Here is a 20,118-nt window from a genome sequence, read left to right as displayed (position 1 = left end):
CGACCCCCCCGCAGTCAGCAGGGACACCCCCAACTAGACCAGGTTGCCCAGGGCCTCGTCGAGCCTCTCCTTGAATATCTCCAGGGATGGGGCCTCAACCACCTCCCTGGGCAACCTTTTCCAGTGCTCCACTAAATGCTGATGTTTCCAAATCCTTGAAAGGACCCATCGTTTTTTAACGGAAGGAACCCAACTTGTGTGCCACCTACCAAAACCACCACTCATTTCGGAAGAAAACAGAAGCCAAAGACCAGTTCAGACTCACAGACAGGAAGCTTTGGAGAAACCCAGGCAGAAGCACTTGTTCTGACCATCTCAGGTTGGTGGGGCTGGAGAGAGGGCAGAGAGTCCAGCTCACACCATCCAACAGCCCTGCCCACGGGATCCAATCCTTCCGGCACACACCGGGCTGTGCCTGAAGCATCCCTTCAGTGCTCTGCTAAGTTTGTCTAAAATCCACTTTTAGGAATACATGTCTTATCTGGGATGCTGATTTTCAGATACTAGTTATCTTCAAGTGATGTGTGTTACTATGAGCAAAGTTTAAAATACAACCTAAGTTTGTCTAAAATCCACTTTTAGGAATACGTATCTTATCTGGGATGCTGATTTTTAGATACTCGTTATCTTCAAATGATGTGTGTTACTATGAGCAAAGTTTAAAATACAACCTTAAAATAAATTCTGTTCTCCATAAATTCTTTTCCTTAAAATAAATTCTGTTCTCCATAAATTCTATTCTATGTCAGAAGCAGAAATTAAGTCATTTGCAGCAAATGATTTTAGGTTAACACTTATCCATCCAAAGAGATCTGCAGAAATTAAGTCATTTGCAGCAAATGATTGTAGGTTGACACTTATCCATCCTCTGCATCTGCTTGTGGAGGGTGAGGAGGCAGGGCACAGAACAATAGATAGAAGGAAATAGTTATTTTTTAAATTTATTTGCAGTATGGTAACTTAAAGACTGGTGCACATAGTATTAGAAGTCTTGAAGTTATGTTTACATACCAGTATGTTAGAAATGACTTATGTCTGTATTCTGTAGCAGCTACTCCTCTACAAATCAGGTAGGCAAAACTTTATGTTCTTTTAAACATTCACTTCAAATTGCAATAATGTTAAATACAAAGTACTTAAGCCAATTTTATTTTCCAGTTTAAGTCATAGGACCCTTCTAGTATGTTTTTACCTTTTTCCCCATAAAAGTATTTTTAAAAACCCATCATGAAGTGTATGTGGGATCTTCAACATCTCAAAGGGTTCAGCTCAGCAACGCCCCTGCCCCTGGATTTCAAACCTGTATTTTCTTTATTACAAAAGGCTTATTTTATTACAGCTTTCTTAAAGGATACTGTATGAAAACCGACCTTTTTTTTTTAATCCATTGTCTCAATATTTAACCTTTACCATACTGGTTAGTGAAACACAGTAACGTGCTATTAAAACATATAAAAGACGAATCTCAGTTCTAAAGAGCAAACATTTATCAAATAAAAAAGGGGTAACATTACACAGTGAAGAGGGATGCTAACAGAAGGATATATGGTAAAATACCTAGAGAAAACTACTTAGTGGTGCTACTTCTGCAGAGCCTGAACCACATTCTGGGGACACTGATTAATTCAAAACTGGGTTTTTTGCATAGCTTCATCAGAAGGTTGTCACCAAATTGTGCTAGAGAGAAATACAGTGAATTGTCCACATTCCAGTAGCAAAGCAGAGGAATTGTAACAACTCAAAACCAAAAGCCTTTTTCTTATGACATCGCATTCAACATTTTTCTCCTTTGTCACTTTCTTTTGGCACAACAAGTTTTTCAGGCTACTGGTGGTGTCCATTATCTTGCTTTCATTTCTCTTATTAGTTTCCAAAGCCATTTAAATACAACAAAATATAAAGGAACAACCAATAAGGTACGCTTATTCTGCATCTGTGTGGAGTCAGCAGACTGCAGAAATATTTTAGAATAGGTGGGAGACTTGTGTTACCGAGTGGAAGGAACAGGAAACGTCAAGTGAAACAAAATGTAAAGCAAGCAAACCACAGAGATTGGCCTCATTAAAGAAAATCCTATTAAAAGCCTTACCAACTTAAAGCTAGGCAAAGAAAACCTCTCCCGCTAACGGTATTACTGCTGTGACCCACAAGGAGAAGCCTGCCACATGCCCCTGTCCTGGCCCCAAAATCTTCTTCTTCCCAGCAAAGGTGGCAGAGGTGGGTTTGCAACAGAGTATGGATGGAAAAATTAAGTGTATACTGTGGGGAGCAGGGATATCAACTCTTACTTCTTAGGGTACATCATTGTCTTAACAACCAAGTATCATTTCTGGATTTCAAACCTGGTTTCACTTCAGGAAATTATTTCACTAGAAGCTCTGGTCGCAAACTGAACTGTGAAAACATTTTCTACACAATTGAAAAAAAAAAAAAAAAGGCCATTTTTCCTGCAAGATGCATCTGACATCACAATTTAAAAATACTTTGCTACTGCATTGTAGTAACACTGGCATCAGCCAAATGCTTTTTACATTGTCTTTTTTTACATCACACCTACTTTGACAGGGAATTATAATGAAATTGAATTTACTTATTGATTTGATTTTGTCCTGTACCACAGTTCCCTGCCAGAAAGTGCTCTGTATGTTTATTTCTAAAAGAAAACTACCACTGCTTGAGGAGCAAACAAAAGCCCACAGAAAGGGGCAATCTCAACATCAGAGCTCTGTGTTTGTCTGTTTTTAACATGTGCAAGATTCTTTTCACAAAACTCCTCGTGTGTGGCATTGCCCCACGTCAGCAGATCTCAGACATGTGGTTTGGGAAGTCTTTAATCAGAAGACAAGAGGAAAGTCTAGGTACCTTTTCATTTGATGTGGAAGACAGTTCAAGGGCATTAGTCCTTCTTCTTTTAAAAAGGGAAAAAAAAATATCAAAACCACCCCAAACAGACACTAAAATTCACTGCCATGTTACTACAGCATAGCTCCACCCTTTCTTAAGGGGAAGACAACTTCTAGCGCAAATAGACATCTCTTCTTTTTGAGTAAAGAATCTTGAGCTGTCCCCTTTTGTTAAGGTAATCCTTAGGAAATTTACTTGTATTAGTTTAGAGCTCCCCCAATCAAAAGTAATATATTAAAAAAATAACTTCTGAATGAACAAACAGCCCAGAAAATCCAGACTGCAGATGGCATCCAAACAACCTCTGTTGGTTCTCCAAGGCAAGGACAGTGGATCTCCATGAAACTATGCACACCATTTGCTGAAGGGCTTGTATCGCGTTTCAACAGGCATCCCTCCCTCTCCCTCCAACCCTCCCAAGGGCAATCACATGCAACTTCTAACAGCAAGCAGTTAAGGAGGAGCAAGGAAACAGTGATTGTCACAATGCAACAGAATCTTTAAGGCCAATGAATAATAACGGAATATTTATAAATAACACTAACTTCTATTAAAGCCTGCTTTTTCAAATATCATCAGAACAAAAGCACAACAATTCTGTAGTGTACGAAGTGTATATTTCAATTTACTGTATGCAGTCTAACAACAAATTTGGTCATAATTTACCAGATATACATAAATGATTTAAGTAGTAAAAGAAGATTCAGTTCCAAGAGAATAAGTTCATACCTTGAGGAAAAAAAAAACAAAACAAAACAAAAAAAAAGAGGAAAATACATTAAGAATGTAGAGCCAGGTCCAGTTTCTAAGCATTAAGTGAGCAGTATTCTAATAAAGCAGATTTAGGTGAATTTCAGATATATATATATTTATATATATAGACAGATCTACCAATTGTAAACTATGGTTTTAAAGGGGATAGATGGGATGGAAAAACCTTTATGCTATACTTACATATTCACAAAGCAGAACATTACTTTAACGTTTAAAATACTTTTTCATTCATATGATCTTTGCCCAACTAATTTCTACTTTGGACCCCACCAGAATTACACATTACTCATTTCAGCCTAGAAATTTTAAGTGAAAAAAAAAAAAAAAAAAAAAAAAAAGGCATCCCACCCACCCCACCCTCCCCCAAAAAACTAATCATCTGTTAGGTTTACAATGATGTGGAAACTACCAATGAAACAAGTGGATGATAAAAAAAAAAGCATTTTAATTCCCATATAACTGTAGTTCAAACTTATCTCAGCTTCAATCAGCAAAAACAATGTCTTAACATTATGTTACTGTTCTACTGATGTAAAGGACAACAGTAAAGCTTGTCTCTTTAAATACATACCAACTTTGATCAGATGGAGCACCATTAAGATTCTGTCCGTCAAAGCATAGTTCAAAGTTATCCACACAACTAGCATAATTTAGTTACCTGATATAAAATAGGAAAAAAATATACTCATTTTAAAATTAAACAAAGCTGGAGAATATGGTGACCCTCAATTGCTTTTTTATACAGTACTGTCACTCTGGCCTAGCTACGTGTCATGATAAATGCTCTGCATATTGACTCGTCGTGACATAATAGTACATCAGATGTATTGTCCCAATGATTGCCTGAATTCATTACCCTTAGCCTAGATAACACAGAGGAGTTTAAGATGAAGGTGTAATGCCCTCCCCTCCCTAGGAAAAAGGCCTGAAATCATTGGTACAATATTACAAGCTTAGGAAAAAAATAATCCACGTGGCTATAAAAATTCAAGTTTCAATGCCTCCTAGGAGATTTGAAATAAAGAGTGTAGGGAGCATATCATCCTGAAAAGTAGAAAACTCAGCATTATTTTGCTTTGGACTTTCTGTTTTTCTTTAAAAAAAAAAAAAATCCAGCAAATAAGGTCAACAAGTTAAATGTAATTGGTTTATATTAAAAACTAGCAACAACCCATTAAGTACAAAAGAATAAAAAATAGTTGGTGTTCATTTTAATGACGAACGATGGGCACAACAGCCTAGTGTCCAATTCACATCACATAAACTAGCCAAAAACCAGACAAGTAAGAAATTTATCAACCAAAAAAGTCGTTTAGTATGACACTTTCTCCATTCCGTGTATTTTTATTCTGTGGGACTGAGGTACACACCAGGGAAGTCAGAAAGTTTGAGAAAGGGGGCCTTACAGGAGGGAGGAAACATCGGTACATCAGAGGGTTCTTCGCATGACTATCTCTTTTGACCAAGGGGCAGAAGAGTTACCCATGCTCTGATCAGCCTATTATTTTCATTATTGGTCATTTCTTCTGCAAGATCATTACGGAATTGATGAAATCAGTAACAACCTTCTTGAAAATTCAGAGCTGTGAAGAAATAGACACTAAATTAATGCCATTGTTAACTTCTCCAGTGCTTACCATCTATACCACCTGCGAGCATAGAGCCAAAAGGTTTAAACCCCAATTTCAACACAGTGTTGGCATTATCTGTGATGCATATTTAAATGATTGGCTTTCACCTATCAGGGTAAGGGAGAGGTAAGGTTTGCATGGCAAAGACATGCTTGTGGAAAACAGAGTCACTAGCCCAAATTAGCTTCACTGGTTCACTGACAAAGTATGAGTGCATTTGGGAAAGCTCTCTTTGTATTTCCATACCAATTTTCTTCATTCATGTTAACAGATACATGAATGTTTAACGTTAAGTACAGTTACTACTATGTCTGAATAGGACCCAAGTAGCTATATCCTATAAATAATAAAAAATACATTTTTTCTTTTGATAACTGACTGTAGATGTGAGGGCTCTGTATAATTCAACCAAATGGTTGTATGCTGTACAGTCCTGTGCAAATATCATAAAAAAATTAATAATCCTTTTTTGCTATAAGGCTTTGACCCTACTTTTTTCACAGCAACATAACTACCATCCAGCCTGTACCATATTTCACAAGCCTTCAGTCCAAAAATTCCAACAGTCCATCCGTGTAGCGTCCATTTGCAGCACCCTGAAGTCATATGCTCTGTCAGTCATCTAAAGGCATACAAACTTCCCCGGATTCATCCCATCGAGACTGCTCGGTCTGGTCTTCTACATCGTCACCGAGCTCCTCGTCACCTTCTCCCACTTCGTTCTCCTCGTATTCTTCATCCCTAGGGAAATCCGTGTCCTGCACCTGGTCTGCTCCCTCCTGCCCTCCAGGTTGAGATTTATCTGCACAGTCTACACAAACTCCGTAACGCCGTGATCCGTGTCTTATCCCAACACTGGCCGCGAGCATGAAGATCTTCTTACACACCATACATTTATACTTCTTATCCTTTTTATGCACCTGTGGAAGAGAAATATTAACAGCTGAAAATCATAGAATAGAAACATAGAATCATTGAGGTTGGAAGAGACCCTTGGGATCATCAAGTCCAACCATCTCCCCTACTCTACAAAGTCCTCCCCTACACCATGTCCCTCAGCACTGCATCTAAACGGCCCTTAAACACAGCCAGGGATGGGGACTCCACCCCCTCCCTGGGCAGCCTGTTCCAATGCCCGACCACTCTTTGGGTGAAAAATTCCTTCCTAATGTTCAATCTAAACCTCCCCTGTTGGAGCTTGAAGCTGTTCCCTCTCGTTCTATTGTTAATTACCTGTGAGAAGAGACCAGCCCCAACCTCTCTACAGTGTCCTTTCAAGTAGCTGTAGAGAGTGATGAGGTCTCCCCTCAGCCTCCTCTTCCTCATACTAAACAGCCCCAGCTCCTTCAGCTGCTCTTCATATGATTTGTCTTCTAGGCCCTTCACTAGTTTCGTTGCCCTCATAGGTGTATCACGTCGCATGTGCATATAGTACTAGAAAACTATTGATAGTAATACTAATTACTAATACAAAGCCTCATTTTTTTAACTCTTCCACAAGATAGCTCAGCACTACTGAGGAAGAGAGACACATGTTGACTGCAGGAGCTGTTGCCCACAACCAGAGGAGCTGCCTTCTGCCCAGCAGGGAGCTGAGGAGCCACCTGGTCGCTCTGCATCGACTCCTGCATGGAGCGAGACTCCGGAGGTGATGAGAACAGTGTGAGCCCTTCCGTGCACACAGCATCGTGTCTCTTTTAGGAAATCACCTTTACAAGTTTAAGTCCTTAAAAACATTATGGACAAGCAGGAGTTATAAAATTCTGCGTGAACTCAAAGAGCAAGATGCTTCTGCCCCAACCATACCCAACATCATCTTTCCGCTGGTGAGTTTTTGTCCTCTATGTAAAGCAAGCTTGTGTGTGAAATTACAAGGATGCTGTTGCCTAACTTGACTAAACAAGAATTTTAATTTTGAGAGTATGTTAGTTGTACAAGGAACTGAATTCAGCAACCACGTATAACAGTTATCCCCTTGGAAGAAATTACATTGAAGACCTCTTTCTTCTATCTGGTGTCCCCACAACAGGTTACAACTATGCACTTAAATATCTCATTTGAGGTCCCATTGCAAAAGTTGCCATTTTAGATAAAACAGAAATTGCCACACAGATGATGAAAAAAAAAATACACGGTCAAGATACAAAGAATTACTTCAGTCCCACTGTATAATCTCTACAGCTGATACTACATGATGTTTCCTCAGCCTCTAGATTTCCGCTGGTGAGTTTTTGTCCTCTATGTAGAGTGAGCTTGTGTGTGAAATTACAAGGCTGCTGCTGACTAACTTGACTAAACAAGAATTTTAATTTTGAGAGTATGTTAGTTGTACAAGGAACTGAATTCAGCAACCACGTATAACAGTTATCCCCTTGGAAGAAATTACATTGAAGACCTCTTTCTTCTATCTGGTGTCCCCACAACAGGTTACAACTATGCACTTAAATATCTCATTTGAGGTCCCATTGCAAAAGTTGCCATTTTAGATAAAACAGAAATTGCCACACAGATGATGAAAAAAAAAATACACGGTCAAGATACAAAGAATTACTTCAGTCCCACTGTATAATCTCTACAGCAGATACCACATGATTTTTCCTCAGCCTCTAGACTTGTTATGATAACCTTTCACACAAGGCACAACGTGAGGCGTTTGTTCAACGGGGAGGGGGAAGGATGGGAAAAAAAATGAAGGGTTCTGATTTGACCAGGGAGAGCACACTGCAGTTACAGCACAGGGCTGGGCTCACTCTATAGCTACTTTCACTCTGATTTCATCTCCTTTCCTGGAGGAAAACAAAATAAAAAAGTTTTCAGCTACACGACCTGGTCAGATATTAAAAATAAAGGGTTCTGATTTGACCAGGGATAGCACACTGCAGTTACAGCACAGGGCTGGGCTCACTCTATAGCTACTTTCACTCTGATTTCATCTCCTTTCCTGGAGGAAAACAAAATAAAGAAGTTTTCAGCTACATGACCTGGTCAGATACCGCAGGACAGAAGCCTGAAGTCCCACTCTACCCTTCCTGGTAGATCAGCTACCACCCACTGTTACTATCTTCTCTGGTGAGCCACAAGGGAAGGAGTAGCTGCTGGGACACGTTACACTGGTGGTATCACCACCAGCAATGTGATAATGGTCTAACCTCTGCCCAGCCACAGGGCTGCCCCACACCATCGCCGCCTCCATCGCTGCGGTCACCTACACACACCACAGGACAAAGTGTCCTTCAGGCTCAGTAACATCATAGGTGCTCCTGTCCCTTCAGGCTAAATACAGAACACACAACACAAACCCCTTGGCCAGGTGGTACGGGAGGAAGAAGAAAGGCAGTGGGGGCAGGGGGGAAGGATGTGTATCTGAGATAAGTCCAGTGGAACATAACAAAGATGCTGGTTCTAAAATTTACACAGGAGCTATTAACATGTGCCTTTCCTACCTGTAAGGCATATTAAGGAATCCTTAAAAATTACTACAGTGGTCTTATAAATGTCTTCCATAATTATATCCTGGGATGACTGAGGTTATTATTTACTTTTAATAATTTTACTGGCTAACAGAAAGTCCGTTTCATGATAGCACAAGCTGGAAAAGAAAGTTAGAAAGGCTTACACCAAAATCTCTTTTTTGCATCCGCATTGAAACTTGGAAACTCACAACCACTTTTTCTGGAAGAATCATAAAACCCCACTCATCCATGTGCATAGGTACACACGCGTGCACTTGAGGTTACCTACCAAGGAATGTCTCTTTACATGCTCTCTTCGAGTGAACAGCTTCCCACAGATGTCACAACTGAAAGATCTCACGCCTGTGTGAATGAGCAAGTGTCTCTTTAGTGTTCTTCTGTATTTGGCTACATAATTACAGTGTGGACACTTCAACTTGTTCATGATTAATGCAGAGGAATCGCCTACAAGAAAATAAGCCATCAGGAGAAGAGATGATGAAACACAAAAAAACTATTTCAATACGTTCTGCCTGGTGCACAAAAATAAACAGGTGCCAACACAATAAAGCACCCACATGACACTTCATCAGCCAAATCAGGACAATGCCTGCCTGCAGAAACCACACACACTGGGAGGTTCTGCATGTATAATCTTGCTAGAAAAACACCTGCTTGGAACCAAAGAACTTTTACCACAGAAGTACAGATCAATTCTTTGAAAAGAAGTCTTATTTCAGGAATCAAAGTAAGTTCACTACAAGCTAGAAGAGTTCAATTTTCTAGAGGTCACCTATAGCAGAAAACAGTTTACTCTGGGTTAGAAACCCTCTTGCTCTGCAGCATTTACAGAGTTATAATCTTCTTTCCCAGTACTCTATTTAGAATTACATGCAGGAACTGCCACCAAGATCTGGCTCTACAAATAAATAGAAAAAGAAAATATAACTAAGCAAGAATAAATATTGACAAAAGGAGCAACACAGTAAGAGTTAGCGTACCTCTGAAATAGCTAAAAAGGGAAGTTATTGGTTCAGATCTTAGCTATTCTCTACCCAAAGTCTGTTTTGGTCTAACAGCAGAAAAAAATAAAGAGAGCAGAAAAAGCTCCTCGAAGTAGCAATACCCCACTTCTTCCTTATGATGGAAGAACTATTTACATATCCTTGGACCAAGGATAACATAACTTGGTCAAGGATATATGCAAACCAGGTTTATTACAGGTGCCTGTTACCACATGCAATAGAAAAGCACAGGATGCTGTGACAGCCATGAAGAAGGCCACACAACAGAATGCAGGGGTTATTTTGAGAATAGGATCCTGACTCGACTGACTACAGGTGAGAGAGATGATTATGACCATCTAGAAGCATCCAAAAAGCACTAGTTAAAAGCTAAGTGATTATACATTTAAGAGTTTTTAATGTTCACGCTGGCAGGACGAAAGCAAAAATAATTGTGTGTTTTGTGTATGGGCCTGCATGCCTGTATCTAAAGATGCCTCCTCCTAATTTCAAAAGCCATTGTAACATGGAAGTTAAATTTTGCTAACATTCAAAGGTTTGCCTTGGTATATCGGAGCACCCATGCAAGCTGCATGTTAACATGTCACATGATGGCTTACATGAAGAAAAATAAGTTCAAAAAAGGTTTTAAACTGCAGTCTTACACACATCAACAGGGGTATGACAGACAGGCAGACATCTGGGCTGTAAGACACAGGGGAATTTAATGGTTTAAGAACAGGCAGACCTCCCAAGACCAGAGGTTCTCATCCCTTGCCTGCTAGTGAGTTTCACCTTCTGATGACCCAATTTCTTCCACTGTAAACCCCAAAATATTTAAACCATAAAACACACCCCAGTAATAGCTTGAAGTTACAGAGAAGAGGTAGGCATTACTCTTAGCCAGTCCTTAAGATCCTCTTTTTATTGAAGACTTTACACATTTTAAGGATCTAGCAATAATTATTTTAGATGTGGTGGAGATTTTGGTATGTTTTCAGACGGGAAAATAATTACAGATGATTGCTTCCTTGAACTATTAAGAAAGGCATGTCAGCTGTGGAAAAGCAGGTCATAAAACACAGGTTCCACCAAAGAGCGCTTTAGTTATGGCTGCTTTAAATTCAAAACTTTTATTGCAATGAAGCTTTTATTTTTAATAGCGAGAAGTATGCTCTCAGATGTACTTTTAAAGTTATATTTAACTTTATATCCTCATCCTTCAAGTGTTCAAAGCCCATTTAGTTAGCTTACTAAGCTTTCCCCTCCCTCATTAGATAATTAAAGACCTCAGGTACCTTCGTATTCAGGCACAATGCAAGAGCTGGTATCAATCACGTTCTGTTTTCACTTTTCCATATATTTGAATTCTTTTTTCCTCCCTCCAAGGAAGTACTCATCTTTACATTAACCAGAAAGGCAAATTATATGGAAGAAGATTATCAAAACACTATATCTCTAAACAAACGTATCAAATATTACTAGCAGTGACACAGAAGATAAAGACCCCCTTTCAGAGGCAAATAAAACACCTCCTCTCCATCAGGTATACTTGCCATTTTCCCAAGCTTCTTTTGGCCAAGATTCTGGCAGCAGCCCGTACTTGAAGTCACCTGAAGTCCCCGGCAGCAGTCCATACTTGAAGTCACCTGAAGTACCTGGCAGCAGCCCGTACTTGAAGTCACCTGAAGTCCCCGGCAGCAGCCCGTACTTGAAGTCACTTGAAGTACCTGTTACAGACACAATCTTACTTTAACTTCCTGGGTTCTAATGGGTCACATGGTTTAATAAAATATATCTCCTTTTTGAACGGTGACAAAAAAATTTCAAACTTCAAAATAGCATTTACAATCTTTTTTTTTTTCACATAATATTCAATACCAAAATGAAGAAACAACCGCATTCCTAATTTCAATGAAATTAGACCTTTGAGCTACACTTCACGGCACCATTTCATACCAGGGAAAGCCTTTTTCATACTAGGGAAACTTTTATGGTAAGGAAATTTATTCCCTCACTATCATCATGACGGGGCTAAAAAGTTTTCCACCAGATTCTCTTTGCAACTGTTTCGTGCAGTTACTTCATCTGGTCTACCACAGGCAGCCTAGTTAGTACAAAAGTAAACATTTTCGACTGGATGCGAGATTTTCTTTATTGCCTTGAAATATCTCACCAGTATATAAAGTGCTTTAAATACCTTTATTTATATAAAGTATCCTACGGCTATGTCTAAATTCTTATTTGAATAATCATCTCCATTACTCTGTAACCACATCAATTCAAGAGACCATAATTACTTGGACTACACCAGCTTAAAAGACTAGTTTGCATATTTACATTTGGTCTTTAGACAAGCTCTGTGAGCAGTTTGCATGTCTTTGTAGCTTTTCCCCCCCCCTCTTTAAAAATAACAAAAACATTCAGAAGTGAACAGTGCCTTACAAAAAATAAATCCTTGCTTGCTTATTTCTATACTTTTGTAACAAGTAAGAACTGCATGAGTGAATGTGGAATCACCAGTTCACAGCACAAAGAACTATAAATAGCACACAAAAAAAGCTGCACTAAGCATTTGACAACATCATATTTGTAGGGCAAAGACTCTTCTGGCAAGAGAGCAAATCAATCTTCCCCCCAATCCCCAAGACAGGAGTTTGCTGGAAAACATGAACTCATAAATCCATTCCTCTCCTCACAGGCACACAGTTGTTAAGTAAACAAACCGCAGTGGAAACTGGCAGATTTCCTTCTATTTGTCTGGATGGTGCTCAGGTCCTCACGCTGGATTCCCAATGCCACTGGTGAGAAAAGCCTTGAGAAGGGCTTCATAGCAAAGGGATGGATTTTGTGCTTTCAGGCCTGAGACTATACATTTTAATAGCCCAGAGGCTTTTTCCTAGAATACCCTAGAATTTCAGGAAGCGAGCGGTACGCTGCACTCTGAAACACTCCTAACTTCCCGTTTTACTGGAAAAAAAAGTAAAGATTACAAATCCTCACAGCATTAGACATATACAGTAGTTTCATTTACTGCTCAGGCAGTATTAGAGTTGACAGCAGTGGTTTCATCTGCAACATAAGACAATAGTTCAAAAGGAAAGCAATTAATATATTCATTTATAATATATTAATTCTATATATTATATAGCTTATAACAAATTATAAGCAAAGCTGGATTGCAACAGCCAAACTGGTTATTCTATTGGAGCCTTTAAAAAGCACAACTTGGGTGGACAAAGGAAGAGAAATACCAGTTTTTTAGCCCATCCACCTAGCTATTTTGGTAAAGACAGACAGGAAGAATAAATCTCCCTCTCCTTTAACAAACAAAGCAGTGAGGAAAACGTACATTTTATTTTTTTAATTACCGACTCTAATAGCTGTTGTTATGTCCAAAAGAGGCAAGAAGCCCTTCCACTAATTTGGAACTAGGGACTCCAGCAATGGCATGGCACAACTGCTCAAGGAACAGAACACAGATACCCTATGGGCATTCCAACACCACATGCCTTTGAGGTGAGCAGTGAAACTTCCTTCTGTAATACACAAGAAAGGATTAGTGAGGAAGCAGTGTTGGACAATCCTGGGCAAGAGCAAAAATTACTTGGCCTCAAGCCTAAAAGCCTCCCAACTTCAGAGAAGAAAAAAAATAAAACAACTTTTATAATCCATTTAAAATATTAGACCTTTTCTTTACAGGTTTTTCCCCCTCTAACAGAACTGTCCTGTCTCTAGCTGAGCAGCGGAAGATCAGTGATCATAATTAAATTTTAAACACCTTTTTTCCCCCCCTTATGGGAGGAATAGCTGTAAGACCTACAGAGCCAGCCTTTAGTGCTCACAGAGAGGATGTATGTATGTCCCTAGGCAATACTGCACAGCTCCCTTCCAATCCAGCATACAGGCTCTGAGTAAGAGCTGTACCAAGCTGAGCAGGTTTATAACACTGTCACTTGGACAGTTCTTCTGGATTGAAGAGGACACGTATTTCATTAGGAACGCTGATGCTCACAGCTGGTTTGAGGGAAGTTAGCAGCTCAGATCCCTACACAGATCTAGATCTGGGCGTAAGACTCAGCATAGAGCCAGACTTAAGAGTTGGAGTCTCATGTACACAATAGGTACTACATCTTTCTAGAATAATTACAGATGATTGCTTCCTTGAACTATTAAGAAAGGCATGTCAGCTGTGGAAAAGCAGGTCATAAAACACAGGTTCCACCAAGGAGCACTTTAGTTGTGGCTGCATTAAATTCAACACACAGGACTAAGGAGATCATAATTAAACCTAATGCTTATTCTTAGAATAATTCGTTGACCTAGAAAACCTGCTTTCTAGACTAAGCGTACATATAACGAGTTCAAACCAAAGCAACAAAAAAAGCCACTTTTAATGTCTAACAGCTCATCCACAGGGGAAAGACATGAATTACATACAGACTGGAATACTAAGCTTCTACTAGTTTTCCCAGGTGGACACACAGCCTACAGTCAGATAAGCTTCTGATAGTAGCCAAGCAAAAAGTAAGATGTAACAACATCTCCCGTTCTTCCTCCCCATCCAGGCGACTGCCTCCTGAAACCTGCTTGCAGAACTGCAGATACAGTCATCATACACCAACTTAAACCCACCTGATTTTGACAAAAGACTGAAAGCAAGTACATAGGCAGTTGTGCTGGTAGACTGGGGGTGGGGTACAAAGGGGGAAATACAGACAGCAATGAGAAAAGACATGAATTACATACAGACTGGAATACTAAGCTTCTACTAGTTTTCCCAGGTGGACACACAGCCTACAGTCAGATAAGCTTCTGATAGTAGCCAAGCAAAAAGTAAGATGTAACAACATCTCCCGTTCTTCCTCCCCATCCAGGCGACTGCCTCCTGAAACCTGCTTGCAGAACTGCAGATACAGTCATCATCTAACCTGTTCCCAACTTAAACCCACCTGATTTTGACAAAAGACTGAAAGCAAGTACATAGGCAGTTGTGCTGGTAGACTGGGGGTGGGGTACAAAGGGGGAAATACGGACAGCAATGAGAAAGATCTTTGTTAAAAAAAAACAAACAAACAGAGAGAAAGTAATTAGAAGCAATAATGTTCTGTATCTCCAGACCAGGTCCTCTGATCACAATTTTCTTTTGATCTAAGGACGCCTTTTTAGAGTTGATTCCTACAAGAGATTTAAGTTACTAATTCAAATGTCAATTAGGCTCCAAGATCTACTCATTCTCCTACCCTTACGAGAAGAGGTTTCTATCAGCAACCCAATCGAATCCAAATAAGCTGATTAGCTACCAGCACTAAAATTATCAAGATACCAATTTGAGAACATAGTCCAAAATACAACAAAGCAGTTGTGGAAGCTTTACACAACTAACAAAAGCTTTATGGAAGGATTTTATGTTCTACTGTGTTTGTTCTCAGGAAAAAGGAGCATGAGGAGTCAGACACACTGATTTTCAGCTTTGAAGGCAAGAGGCAGGGGCGTATCATCAGAAAGAGAGAACGCATCTGAGAGGAAACATCCTTGGTTTGCCAAGTTCTGCTTTTTTTCTGTAACCAGAAATACGCTGACTTCTTGGTAAGAAAAGGAGACATTACTGAGGAGGGGATGATCAAGGAGATTAATGAGAAGACCAAGGACAGAAGCACTTGAACAGGTCATCACAGAAAGGGATATGGACGTAGGGCTCGCTGAAGGAGAAGATACAGAACTTTGCATTAAATACAGTTGTCTGTAATGATCTTAACTTCCATTTTCTTTATACATAGTAGCACTAAAAGCAGTGCCAAAAGAAAAGAAAAAGGAATACTACTATTTTTTCCACCACATTTTCTGACACTGACTGCTCATTCAGATCAATTAAAAAAGACAGAAAGCAGACAGGAGAAGCGATTAGGCCATAGCTTTCAAGGATTGTAAAGAGAGCAGCCATAATCTACTGATACAATCTGGATTGCTAATAGAGAGCTGGATTTGTTGCTTATGTTAGGTAACATGACAGAAAAACCGGCACTGCCAAGACTGACATACTGGGAAAGAAAATATATTGTACTCCATTTGTTCCCAGAGTATTACTCACATCTTTAACCTTGCTTCTGCAAAGGGGTCACAGCACATTACATCTCAACTGCCTCTTGCAACAGAAGCCTCAGACAAACTTCAGACGTGTTGCCAATGCAATCTTACTCATACTCTATGTACTACTCACAACCGCTCTGATTTTTTACTGTTTCTCATTCATAGGGGAAACTCTATGTACTACTCACAACCGCTCTGATTTTTCACTATTTCTCATTCATAGGGGAAAAAAAAAAAGAAAGGTTTAGTGCCTTGACTATGGAGGCAGATCCATCACCGACTAACCCTGCCAGATGACCACTGACTGCCACCAAATACATTAGCCACTTGCTTTTTCAGCTTGCTTATCATACGTTCCCTGAACAACTCCTCCCTGAGAAACAGGTGCCTTTGCCATTAGAAAGCTATTTTGCTCATCTCTCCCCACAAAGGCTACGTAAGTGAAACACAACATAGTCCAAGCGTTCCTCATCCAGATCATTTATTTGTGGAGGACTTACTGTTCTCAAGGACTATCACAGACTCAAAGAAAAACTTAGATCTGAAGGGACCTCTGAAGGTCACGTAGTTCAATCTCCTACTCACAGCAGGGCTAACTTCAAAGCTGGACTGTACGTTGCTTTGGATCTTGCCAAGTTTTAAGTATCTATAAAGATGGGAGATTTCATAAACCCTCTAAGCAATCTGTTCCAACACAAACGCTCTCATGGTCAGCAGTTTTCTTCATATACAACTGGAATTTCCTTAGCTGCAACTTGTGACAAAATGACCTTTGCCATTTCACTGTGCACCTCTGAAAAGCATCTAGGTGCATTTTCTCTAGAACCCCCTTCAGGTGGTAGAAGACGGCAGGTAGTTCCCTCAGCCTTCTCCATACTCAAATTCAGTTGCTCAGCCTCTCCTTGAACACCACAGTCTCCATCCCACTAACCACCTCAGTGCCCCTTCACTGGACTTCACTGGACAGCTTGCCAGCATCCTTCTTGTACTGGGCTGCCCTAAACTGGGCATGGGATCTGAAATGGGATCTTGTCAGTACTGAGTAGAGGGGTACCACCACTATGAAGCCAGCCTTCACTGCTCCTAGGATGCACTACTGACTGATGTTCAACTTGCTGTCCACAAGGACCCTCTGGTCCAGAGTTACTGAATAGAGTTATTGATGTCATCAGAGCTCACTGCTCTCCTTGGACCGATGCACAGGGTTGTTACTTCCAGATGCAGGACTTGACAGCACCTGGAGGGTTTCTGTTGGCCAATTCCTATGGACTGAGGAGGTCCATCTGAACAACACTGCAGCCTTGCCCTCTAGCGTATCAGTCATTCCCACCAGTTTGATGTCATCTGAAAACCTGCTGAGAGCATCTTCTGCCCTTACTATCCTGATCACTGATGAAGATGTTAAACAGGAAAACCAGGAAAAATTCAGGAAAATAGACCTCCTTGACTTCACTGTGAAAACAATACCTTTATCCATAAACTTTCAGACAATCTTGTGAGCTCAAGGGCCAGATCATGAATACCGCAAACAACTCAATTTAAGGATGTACCTCAAGAGCTTTCTCAAGTAAAGCATTCAAGAGAACTCAAAGACTTACTGATATAAATGCTTCACATCCCCTTTCCATCAGGTCTTATATTGAAAATGTTAATGTAAGTAAGACTTTTAAGGAGATATACACCTGAATCACAGAATCTTCTAGGTTGGAAGGGACCTTAAAGATCATCTTGTCCAACCGTCAACCTAACTGACAAAAATAGACACCCACACAACAAACAAGGAGCATCATCACTAAACCATACCTCCCAAAAGGTAGGTTGAAAGGCTGCATGAAACTCCCAGAGACCAACTGGCACTCAGGATTAAGATCCTTCAATACAGTAAAAACCACCAACAATTCTAGGTACTCTGGTAACTGAATTAAATGTCTTGACATGATGTTCTGCTCCTGTATTCTTGCTGTTTCAAAGAGAGACTGTAGATGAAATCCAAGGAAGTAAGCTAGATTTGCCCTCAAAACCGACAGTTTCTCCCTAATGAAGGGGTAAAAAAGCATCCAAGGGGAAAGAAAGAAAGAAAAAAAAAAGAGAAAATTAAGTTTATTCCATCTTAGCCCTAATATGAGGGATCTCTACACAGTGAAATCATTAGTTTCTTTTTGCATCAGCTTTATAGAACTGCTATTGCTACCATTTTATCAGCTACATGGTGTAGCTTGTAAACATATTTTCTTAAAGGAAGAATTAAGTGTCAGTGTGAGGAAGAGGAAATAAAAGTAACACCATGTATCATGATCAAAGACCACTGAGGTGGTTATAGTGAGACAAACACACCAAGAACTGATATGGGTCTTAATTTGCTTTTATTCTTATGTAAAGACATAAGCACAAATAACACTGCTGTGTAGAGACAGTTCTGGCCCAAACAACTTTTTATGGCAGAACAGTTGAAAGAGAAAATGCTAAGGAGATCTTCACTTTATGTTAGCTTGTTTAATTGCAAGCAGTCTTAGAAGTAGTACAATGATTGACCAAACCCCTTGGTTGAATTGGCATCTCAGCATCATTCATTCCAGGCTTACTTTGCCAAAGCCTAACTGTGTCCAGGAATACCAACGGATTTTGTCTTTACACTAGGCTTTGAAGAAAAGCAAGGTACAAGACCGAGATGCAAATCTGTAAAAATACCAAAACAGAAAAGAAAAAAAATGCACCCTTCCAAAAAAACCAAACCAAAACAAAACCAAACCCAAAACAACCTCCCCCATAAAAAAACAAACCAAAACCAAACCCAAACCCAAAACAACCTCCCCCCCCAACCAAAACCTCAGATACTTCCTTGGGAGTGCTACATAGTAAGATCTGGGAGTAGGTGACAAACTGAGCTTGGCAGACTGGTGTCATGCTCTCCTTACAAAGCAACATGCAATATTACACCCTAAAGAAAGGGGATCAACTCAAATCACAAGCAAGGAAACGTGCCAAAGACTGGAACTTTTACACAGCTCATACTATTCATACACGACCTGGCCACAAAAGACAATTCCTGCTTAACAAAGGAGATTTTTCCCAGCTTTAAAGATCAGGTTTTTAAAAACATCCCCTCAACACCTTGGGAGCCCTGTGAATACCAGAAGTAACTAAAGTTCTGCAATTGTGACTGTGTTTTTACAGTAAAAATGGCAATTGTGATCTTGCTTGCTCCCCTCTCCATTGTTACCAATAACAAAGCTGCACCAGTGAAGGCTAGTGGTTAAAGTGAAATTGTTTCCTAAAGCTGTACTCCTACCAGTGCATGTCTAAGGCAAAGACTAGAATGAGCTTTAGGGTAAACACACAGCGTAAGCTTGCTATGCTATAGTATTCCACATGTAGTATAACCTTTCTATATTTCTATATTTACTGATACCTGCCAGGAACTAGCGTAAGTAAGAAATGTTCCCTGCTTTTCCCTTCCCTCCCCTCCCCAAAAACAACTCCAAGTTCTGCACACAGGAATTCCAGGATGTACACAGAGGCACAACAGCTCAGCAAAGACAGCGATTCTGAAAAAGAGAAGCTGAAGGAACCGTCTCTTAATTGAACTACATGCTACTTAAAACCTATTCTACTTACCTGCCAACACTGAGAATGACCTATCCCTTCCCTCAGATTTAAAAAAAAAACAAACAGAACATGAAACAAACAAAAAAGCCAAACCACACAATACACTAAGACTTATTAAGTCCAGAGTAACTGAACAGCACCCGATCAATTTATACTTCCATAAACTATTACATGACAAAGTCACTCTGGCACAAGTGATCTCCCAGGGGGTTATGCTGCTGTAGCTGAGCTGAATAGGGCTACCACCACAGAAAACCTACAGCTTGAGTAAGAAACCTAGCATTGTTTTTCTTGTACCATATTTCAGTGAAGGTATTAAGGGCATATTTTTTTTTAAAAAAAGTCCTTTAGCAGTCTTTTAGCTTCATAAATATCATTTGGGAATGGACAGGCATATGAAGACAAGCATGTAGGAAATAAGGAGATTGTGGATAAAAACAAGACACTACTTTCTAGGGTAATTACTATCTGGAACAAAAGCTTTTTAAAGAAGTTGCATTCTAATCTTCATGATAGTTAAAAAAAATCACCTAAAATCCAAAAGAATCTGAAATACCTGGAGTCAAAACACTTTCACTGCTCAGCATGCGATAAAATTAATTAGATTTTACTTACTGAGCCACATCTTTGAGATGCAGAAAGAAAGCGAGTTGAAGG

General features: G+C 39.8%; 1 protein-coding gene across 1 annotated transcript in view; it reads right to left on the bottom strand.

The window, feature by feature from the left end:
* Nucleotides 1–3,502: 3,502 nt before the first annotated feature.
* ZBTB10 (zinc finger and BTB domain containing 10) overlaps nucleotides 3,503–20,118 on the bottom strand; it is a gene marked incomplete at its 5' end in the record, with an annotated part of 32,521 nt that continues 15,905 nt past the window's right edge. Inside the window, 3 exon segments of the mRNA XM_014965195.1 lie at nucleotides 3,503–6,229; nucleotides 9,051–9,226; nucleotides 11,322–11,495. Coding sequence (XP_014820681.1) covers nucleotides 5,924–6,229; nucleotides 9,051–9,226; nucleotides 11,322–11,495 — 656 coding nt within the window.

This window comes from Calidris pugnax, unplaced genomic scaffold (assembly GCF_001431845.1).
Source record: "Calidris pugnax isolate Ruff unplaced genomic scaffold, ASM143184v1 scaffold41, whole genome shotgun sequence".
NCBI classification, from domain to species: Eukaryota; Metazoa; Chordata; class Aves; order Charadriiformes; family Scolopacidae; genus Calidris; species Calidris pugnax.
Note: the sequence above shows the minus strand (reverse complement) of the source record. Positions and strands in the feature narration are given on the sequence as shown.